A 9,772-nucleotide genomic window follows, 5' to 3' on the forward strand; every position below is an offset into this window, starting at 1 on the left:
TGCCGTCAAATATTAATCCGACACGGTCCCAGCAAATACACCGACTCCCACTTTCCTCCCATGTTTCTCCAGGATGAAATCCTCTCATTTCGAGGATTTCATTTTCACATCGTTCACCTGACGAAGGAGGAAGCCTCCGAAAGCTTGTGAATTTAAAATAAAATTGCTGGACTATAACTTGGTGTTGTAAAATTGTTTACAATTCTCCAGGATTGGTTGGAGGAATCCGGCCTCCAGATACGGAGTCACAAGTTTCTTTATCAGTAAAGGGACCAAGAATGAACAGAACCAATTGGCTCATTTCACAGCCGCCCACTTTATCTCTTTTCCATCAAAAGATACCGAGACTCTTTTCCATCAAAAGATACCGAGAGAAACAGCAGGGATGGAAACATCTAGTTTAATAGTTAGAGATTGGAAAGTCAGCATCTGTTTCTGATTCTGGTGCCTGTTCCTGCACTGCCTGTGGACCCCATTCCCTCTGACCTTTCCCCCAGACCCACTTCCTTTGCTCAGACTCTGAAAAATTCCAATTGGGGAAAGTTTCCATCGATTTTTGTATTGGGAATTAAACCAGATATCTGCGCATGCGTTACGCAGCCCCGCCCCCAGCCCTGGTCGTCGTTGAACGGAAGAGCGCATGCGCGCTGCCCTCCCCCAGCTCGGCCTGTGGGCGCCATTCCCTCAGTGAGCGGAAGAAGATGGTTTAAAACAGCCGGGAATGGAGAGATCACGGCCCCCGGGGGAAGGGAGCAAAGAGCAGCCTCGTTACAGCAGCTCATCGCTTCGGGACCGTGTCCGCAGATGGGCTCAGAGATCGGCATTGAGTCCGGGGGAAGGTCAGGGGGAGTCCGGGGGCTGTTTGTAAGAGGCGGAGTGGATCAGGAACTGGTCCCGGAACATGGAGTGAGCGGGGGAAGGGAGAGGTCATTCTCGGGCTGTGTGTGCACAGGGTGTGTCCAGGGTAAGGGAGACAGAATGGGAAGAACCTGCTATTTAAAATCATTGCTGCTTTCTCTCCCCAAATCAGTAGTGAATGTTCCTGGTTTAGTTCCAGTCTCACCCTGTTACTGGACAGTGAACAGTCAGGATGTGGGGAGTTATACAAGCAGTATCTATTGCAGGCATCAGGTGAGAAGTGTGAAGGACACATTTTAAACAGCGGTTGTTTGGTTTGGGGTGAACGGTTAGTCCCATGGGAGAGGAGTTGAGAAACCTGACCTGTACAAAGGTCCCTGCCCCATCGGGTAGTCCCATTCACGGATCAGTGCAGGGGTTGTGTTGTGTCTGGATGTCACTAAATTGTTATAAAATCGTCCAACACACCGGGTGTGCAGAAGCTGAGTGCTGCAGTACTGCAGTGGAGTCAGACATTGACACTGTTTGTATCACTGGTTTTCATTTGTGGATATTCAAAATGATCATTAACAGAGATATTAAACTGATCACTTTTGTATTTTCTACCTCACCTGTTCCTGAGTAATAAGAGATAATTTTCTTTCCACAGGCAAATCCTTGAAGGATCCAGAATAAATGTGATGTTTCCTCCACCCGAGGCAAAAGAAACAGTGCAGCCAGCTCCTTCTCACACACAGTAAGTACATTATCACACACACAGAGCACGGAGTCACAGACAGGTCATCAGTTCCACAGTCTCAGATAGCAGAAGTAGTCAGTACCACACTGATCCCAAGACCCAGAGACACATTTTCAATCCAACCATCAAACAGATACTGTTCCATTTCTCCCAAACTCAGTTCCGCTGACAGGGAAATACAAAAATCCCAGTCAAAATCACACTCTCAGATTGAAAGGCACTGTGTCAATCTCACAATTGGGCAACATTAAATACCAGATAGAAATCACACATGGTACCCGATTGAAAGGGACAGAATGAACCCCAATAATGTACCCTGAGATTCGAATTGAATACCACCCCACAACTCACAAATGTGAGTTTAATACATGCAGTATCCATTCGATTAATGTATCATGAGGTACAAACTGCAGACATGTCCAAAACTCATGTAGAGTATCAGACTGAGAAATGTTGTGACAGTCGAACCTGAAAAACAAATGAGAAACCAGTTTATAATACACATAGTATGAGATGTAAATACACAGTATCAATTCTATTAGTGCACACTGAGATACACATTACATACCAGTCCAAAAATCTCATACAATATTAGACTGAAAGGCACAGTATCGATTACAATAGTACAGACTGAGCTGCACATTATATACCAATTCCAAAATCACTATATCAGTTTGAAATATATGTTATCATTCACAATAGTACACAAAGATATTGATTTAATAGTAGTCCAAAAAGCACACAAATTATCTGATTAAAAACCTCCAGCACCAAATCCTAAAGTATATCCATATTTACCAATTAAATGAAAAAAACTATTTAAACATGAAGATATTAAAGCTGCAGTATTGAACACCATAATGTAATCTGAGACAATAATTATAGACAGATGCAGAATAAATCTCACACTCTTATGGTACCAATGTTGACAGAGAATGTATCCCAAACTCTCATAATGTACCAGAGACTGGCAGATAAAGTATGAATCCCACACTCACACAGCATCAGAGACTGTATATATCAAATGAATCGCAAACTCAAACACACTACTGACAAGATACACAATGAATCCCACACAGTATCACGGACTGAGAGATACAAAATGAATCTCTCAGTCACCTACATTAGTGCAGGCTGAGTTACAAATTAGGGACCAGTCCACAAATCTCAGTGTCAGATTGAAAGATACAGTACCAATTCCATTAGTGCAGACTGAGCTACATATTAATTACCAATACAAAAGACCAATGCAGATTCAGACTGAAATATACAGTATTCCATTTATGCAGACTGAGCAACACATTGTATATAAGTTCAACATGTCACCATGTCAGTTTGGAAGATACACTGTATCACAATTGTGTTCACAATGATGCAGATTTAATCGTAGCCAAAAAGTGCAGTGATTCTCTGATTATAACCTACAGCATCACATTTTAACGTATATAATTACTTACCACTTAAACACTGGGAAAAATTATTTATACATTTATGTATTAAAGATACAGGTTTGAATGCCATGCTGTGAAATGAGATACAAATTAGATACAGATAAAGAATGAATCTCATACTCAGATCCAGTGCCAGAGACTGACATAAAGAATGAATCCCTCACTCATACAATGTACCACTGACTGACAGATACAAAATGAATCCCACACTAACATACAGTAGCACAGACTGACAGATACAGTATATATATCACTCATATACAGTATCAGAGATTGATGGAAATGGAATGAATGTCTCACTCACATGCAGCACCAGAGACTGACAGATATGGAATTAATCCCAAATTCACACATGGTGCCAGAGACTGACAGGAACAGAATGAATCTCATTCAGATACAGTACAAGGGGCTGACATATACAGAATGAATCCCACACTCACACACAGTACCACAGGCTGACAGAATCAGAATGAATCACAAAGTACCACAGTCAAACAAATACAGAATGAATCTCTAAGTCAAATCACTGCAGACTGAGTTATACACAACATGCCAGTCCAAAAATCTTCGTGTCAGATTGAAAGATAATGTATCAATTCCATTAGTGCAGACTGAGCCAAACATTATATAGCAGTCCAACACTGTCAGACCATATCAGACTCAAAGATACAACATCAATTTCATTAGCATGTACTGAGCTACATGTTACACACCAGTCCAAAAATCTCATACAGTAACAGACTGATAGATACATTATCAATTCTATTAGTGCAGGCTGAGCTATATATTACATTCCAGTCCAAAAATCTCAGTGTCAGACTGAGATACAGAATTAATTCCATTATTATAGACTGAGCTACACATTATATACCAGTTAAATAATTTCACCATGGAGAGATTGAAAGGTACATTATCATTCACAACAGAGTTCAGAGATGAAGATGTAATACACTCACAAACATTGTTTGATTAAAGAAAATCCAAAAGTGTATCAATATTTACAAATTAAACACTTGCTAAAAAACGGCATATACTTTAAAGTATTAAAGATATAGTTTCAAATACAATAATATAAACTGAAATAAGAACACAGAATGAATCCAGACTTGCACATTGTCTCAGAGACTGAATTATAGAATAAAACCCAGACTGAGATAAATTGGCTGAGACTGACAGATACAGAATGTATCCTAAACTCATATACAGTATCAGAGACTGACAGATACAGAATAAAGCCCACATTCACATGCAGCACCAGAGACAGACAGAAACAGAATGAATCCCACACTCACACACAGTACCAGAGACAGACAGAAACAGAATGAATCCCACACTCACACACAGTACCAAAGGCAGACAGATACAGAATAAACCCCATACTCATGTGCAGTACCAGATACAGACAGGTACAGAATAAACCCCACACTTATATACAGTATCAGAGACTGAAAAATACAGAATAAACCGCACACTCATATACAGCACCAGAGACAGACAGAAGCAGAATAAACCTGACACTCGCATACAGTACCCGTTACAGACAGATACAGAATAAACCCCACACACGTACAGTACCACAGACTGACAGGCACAGAATGAATCCCACACTCACACACAGTACCAGACACTGAAAGATACAGAATAATCCTCACATTCATATACAGTACCAGAAACAGACGAATAAAGAATAAACCCCACACTCATTTGCAGTACCAGAGACAGACAGATACAGAATGAATCCCAAATTCACACACAGTACCAGAGACTGACAGATACAGAATGAATCCCAAATTCACACAAGGTACCAGAGACTGACATACACTGAATAAACCCCACACTCATTTCCAGTACCAGAGACTGACAGATACAGTATATACCCCCCACTCATTTGCAGCTCAAGAGACTGACAGATACAGAATAAACCCCACACTCATATACAGTACGAGAGACTGATAGGCACAGAATGAATCCCACACACACACAGCACCAGAGACTGACAGATACAGAATAAACCCCACACTCATATGCAGCACCAGAGACTGACAGATACAGAATAAACCCCACACTCATATACAGTACCAGAGACTGACAGATACGGAATGTATGAATTTGGGATTCACAGTATCGGAGACAGACAGATACAGAATAAACCCCAAACACATCGACAGTATCAGAGACACACAATTACAGAATAAACCCCACACTGACACACAGTTCCAGAGACTGACAGATACAGAATAAACCTCACACTCATGTACAGTATCAGAGACTGACTTATACAGAATGAATCTTATACTCACACACAATACCAGAGACTGACAGATACAGAATAAAGCCCAACCTCATATACTGTACCAGAGACAGATAAATACAAAATAAACACCAAACACATCTACAGTATCGGAGATAGACAGATAGAGAATAAACACCACACTCACACACAGTACCAGAGACAGACACAGAATAAAAGCTACACTCACACACAGTGCCAGAGACAGACAGATACAGAATAAAACCTACACTCACACACAGTACCAGAGACAGACAGGCACAGAATAAACCCCACACTCACACACAGTACCAGAGAGTGAAAAATACAGAATAAACACCAAACTCTTGTACAGGATCAGAGACTGACAGATACAGAATAAACCCCACAATCATGTAAAGTGCCAGGAAAAATTGTTTGGTTAGTGAGTGTCTGTAAATGAAGGAAACATGTTGTCTGGTAAGGGAGTGTCTATACATGAAGGAAAAACGGTGAAGGGTCAGGGAATATCTATAAATGAAAGAGAAATGGTGACAGGTCAGGGATTGTCGAAAATGAAGGTGAAATGGTTTCTGGTAAGGGAGTATTATAAATGGGAGAAGACATGGTGACAGGTCAGGGAGTGTCTAAAAATGAAGGCGAAATGGTGACGGGTGACGGAGTGTCCATAAAGGAGGGAGAAATGGTGACAGATGAGGCAGAGTCTGTAAATGATGGAGAAATCGTGACTTGTCAGAGGGTGTCTGTAAATGAAGCGGGAATGGTGACTGGTCCGGGAGTGTCTGTAAATGAAGGAGGAATGGTGATTGGTCCGGGAGTGTCTGTAAATGAAGGAGGAACGGTGATTGGTCCGGGAGTGTCTGTAAATGAAGGAGGAATGGTGATTGGTCCGGGAGTGTCTGTAAATGCAGGAGAATTGTTGACAGGTCAGGTAGTGTCGATATCTGAAGGAGAAACAGTGATGGGTCAGGGAGCGTCTATTAATGAAGGGAAATGCTGACGGGTCAGGGAGAGTTTGTAAATGAAGGAGAAATGCTGAAGGGTCAGGAAGCGTCTATAAACGTAGGAGAAATTGTGTTTGATCAGGGAATGTCTGAAAATGAAGGCGAAATGGTGACTGGTCAGGGGGTTTCTGTAAATGAAGGAGGAATGGTGATTGGTCAGGGGGTGTCTGTAAATGAAGGAGGAATGGTGACTGGTCAGGGGGTGTCTGTAAATGAAGGAGGAACGGTGACTGGTGCGGGAGTGTCTGTAAATGAAGGCGAAATGGTGACTGGTCAGGGGGTGTCTGTAAATGAAGGAGAAATGGTGAGTGGTCCGGGAGTGTCTGTAAATGAAGGCGAAATGGTGATTGGTCCGGGGGTGTCTGTAAATGAAGGAGGAACGGTGATTGGTGCGGGAGTGTCTGTAAATGCAGGAGAATTGTTGACAGGTCAGGGAGTGTCGACATCTGAAGGACAAAAGTGATGGGTCAGGGAGTGTCTATTAATGAAGGGACATGCTGACGGGTCAGGGAGAGTTTGCAAATGAAGGAGAAATGCTGAAGGGTCAGGGAGCGTCTATAAATGTAGGAGAATTTGTGTTTGATCAGGGAGCGTCTGAAAATGAAGGAGAAATTGTGATAGGTCAAGGAAAATCTTTAAGTGAAGGAGAAATGGTGACTGGTCAGGGAGAGTCTTTTGCCAAAATTGGGAGATATCACAGATGGACGGCATACAGGCAGCTATAGGGAGGGACATTGTGTGGAAATGAGGGGCAGAGCATATACACACAGCCAGAGTCAACATATTCAGGAGAGGAGAGGGGAATCAGTGAGTGTGGAACTGAATCCAACCAGAGTCAGCAACTTCAGGGGAGGAGAGGGAGGGGAACCAGTGAGTGTAGAACTGAACCCAGTCAGAGTCAGCACCTTCAGGGGAGGAGAGGGAGGGGAACCACTGAGTGCAGAACTGAACCCAGTCACAGTCGGGATCTTCAGGAGAGAGAGAAAACTTAAATAGAAGGAAAAATGTTGGAGGTGGTGCGATGGGTTTGGGTTCCAGCAGAGGGAGGAGGGTGAGTGTGTGGGACGGGGATTTACAGTCTGGGGGAATGAGCGGGAAGAATGTTCCACAGGAACTGGAATTGCCTGTTCTGAATTTCTATCCTGCATTCACAGTGAGGACTTTTGTTATCTCCTTTTACAGGGTATTACAAGGGGCGGATTTGCAGACGAGAAACTCAAACCAAACATCACGTCAAGATCTGACTCCATTCACCAGCACCTGAAGATTATCGGCCTTAAAATATAGGAGAAATGTTGATCTGTTCTATCTGTGGAAAAGATTTCAAACATCACTGTGACTGCAATAGCAGCGAGACACACACACCCGATTGAGAGTGTTCCAGTGCACTGACTGTGGGAAGAGCTTTCACCAGTTACACAGCCTGAAGAAGGACACCCGCACCATGGAGAAACCGTGGAAATGTGGGGACTGTGGGAGGGGATTCAGTTACTCATCCCGGCTGGAAACACATCGACGCAGACACACTGGAGAGAGGCCGTTCACCTGCTCCGTGTGTAGGAGCGGATTCACTCAGTCATCCCACCTCACTGAACATCAACTTGTTCACACTGATAAGAGACTTTTTAAATGTTCTGTCTGTGAGAAGAGCTTTAAAAGAAAAAGTGATCTGCTGACACACCAACGCACTCACACTGGGGAGACGCCGTTCACCTGCACTAAGTGCGGGAAGGGATTCACTCAGTCATCCAACCTGCTGACACACCAGCGAATTCACACTGGGGAGAGGCCGTTCACCTGCTCCGTGTGTGGGAGCGGATTCACTCAATCTTCCCACCTCATTGAACATCAGCTTGTTCACACTGATAAGAGACTTTTTAAATGCTCTGTCTGTGAGAAAAGCTTTAAAAGAAAAAGTGATCTGCTGACACACCAACGCACTCACACTGGGGAGAGGCCGTTCACCTGCTCCGTGTGTGGGAAGGGATTCACTCGGTCATCCAGCCTACTGACACACCAGCGAGTCCACACTGGGGAGAGGCTGTTCACCTGCTCCGTGTGTGGGAAGAGTTTCACTCGATCATCCCACCTGCTGAGACATCAGCAAGTTCACACTGGTGAGAGGCCATTCACCTGCTTCATATGTGGGAAGGGATTCGCTCAGTCATCCACCCTGCTTACACACCAGCGAGTTCACACAGGGCTGAGGCCGTTCACCTGCTTCATATGTGAGAAGAGATTCACTCAATCATCCACCCTGCTGACACACCAGCGAGTTCACACTGGGGAGAGGCCATTCACCTGCTCCGTGTGTGGGAAGGAATTCACTTGTTCATCCGGCCTCATTGAACACCAACTTGTTCACACTGATAAGAGACCCTTTCAATGTTCTAACTGTGAGAAGAGCTTTAAAAGAACTTGGGATCTGCTGAGACATGAACGTATTCACACTGGGGAGAGGCCGATCACCTGCTTCGTGTGTGGGATGGGATTCACTCAGTCTTCCCACCTGCTGAGTCACCAGCGGGATCACATGTGACTGCAGGGGTTGGATTCTGCTGTTATTGCTGATGTTAATCACATCCAGGACTGAACCATGTTCATTCTGACAGTTGGGGTTTGTTTCTGATGTTAAACTCCAGCCCAGTTAAAGGGATTATTAATATTCTGTACAAGTGTCAAATTAATCAGCTTTCTTTCAAACACAGTGTGTCCAGTCCTTGATATCTTGATGATAAGAGAAGCAGTTTGAGGACTCATGATGAAGTGAGTGGAATCCATCTTAGAACTGAGTTCCTCCACCATTTTAAAAGATGGATCTACAAATGTCCAACTCTGACAGGACAGAAAATTCTATTATATCACATGGTCCACTTCAATCAGGCTGAGCAGATTTCCACTACCCTTGTGTGGGAAAGAGTTTCCTGATTTCAATCCAAGACACCCGAGCTCTAAATTTAAGTTTATGTCCTCTTGTTCTGGATTCACCGACGAGAGAAAATAGTTTCTATTTCGACCCTATCGAATCCCTTTATAATTTTAAATATCTGGATCAGATCACCCCTCAACCTTCTAAACTCAAGGGAATGCAAACCAAGTTTATGCAACCGGTCCTTATAATTGAACCCTTCAAGCCCCAGTGTCATTCTGGTGAATTTGCACTGTACCCCCTCCAAGGTCAATATATCCAATATGTCCCAGCACTGACTGTGTGTATAACAGGACTGAGTGTCCCAGCACTGACTGTGTGTAGATCAGGATTGAGTGTCCCAGCACTGACCGTGTGTATTCACAGGACTGAGTGTCCCAGCACTGACTGTATGTTTAACAGGACTGAGTGTCCCAGCACTGAATGTGTGAAGAACAGGACTGAGTGTCCCAGCACTGACTGTGTGTATAACAGGACTGAGTGTCCCAGCACTGACTGTGTGTAGATCAGGATTGAGTGTCC

The 9,772-nt window shown here is 43.5% G+C and overlaps 1 protein-coding gene across 1 annotated transcript; it reads left to right on the forward strand.

The window, feature by feature from the left end:
- The first annotated feature begins 1,371 nt into the window (after nt 1-1,371).
- On the forward strand, nt 1,372-9,024 carry LOC137316716 (zinc finger protein 271-like). Its single transcript, XM_067980565.1, has 2 exons — nt 1,372-1,594; nt 7,504-9,024. Exon 2 carries the CDS (start codon nt 7,766-7,768, stop codon nt 8,858-8,860), a length of 1,095 nt encoding a protein of 364 aa, XP_067836666.1. The 5' UTR covers nt 1,372-1,594; nt 7,504-7,765; the 3' UTR covers nt 8,861-9,024.
- The last annotated feature ends 748 nt before the right edge of the window (nt 9,025-9,772 follow it).

The sequence above is a fragment of the Heptranchias perlo genome, unplaced genomic scaffold (assembly GCF_035084215.1).
Source record: "Heptranchias perlo isolate sHepPer1 unplaced genomic scaffold, sHepPer1.hap1 HAP1_SCAFFOLD_60, whole genome shotgun sequence".
NCBI classification, from domain to species: domain Eukaryota; kingdom Metazoa; phylum Chordata; class Chondrichthyes; order Hexanchiformes; family Hexanchidae; genus Heptranchias; species Heptranchias perlo.

Bases quoted from the DNA above. Each gene is read 5' to 3' on its own strand.
- LOC137316716 (XM_067980565.1), top strand. From the start codon at position 7,766: ATGGAGAAACCGTGGAAATGTGGGGACTGTGGGAGGGGATTCAGTTAC.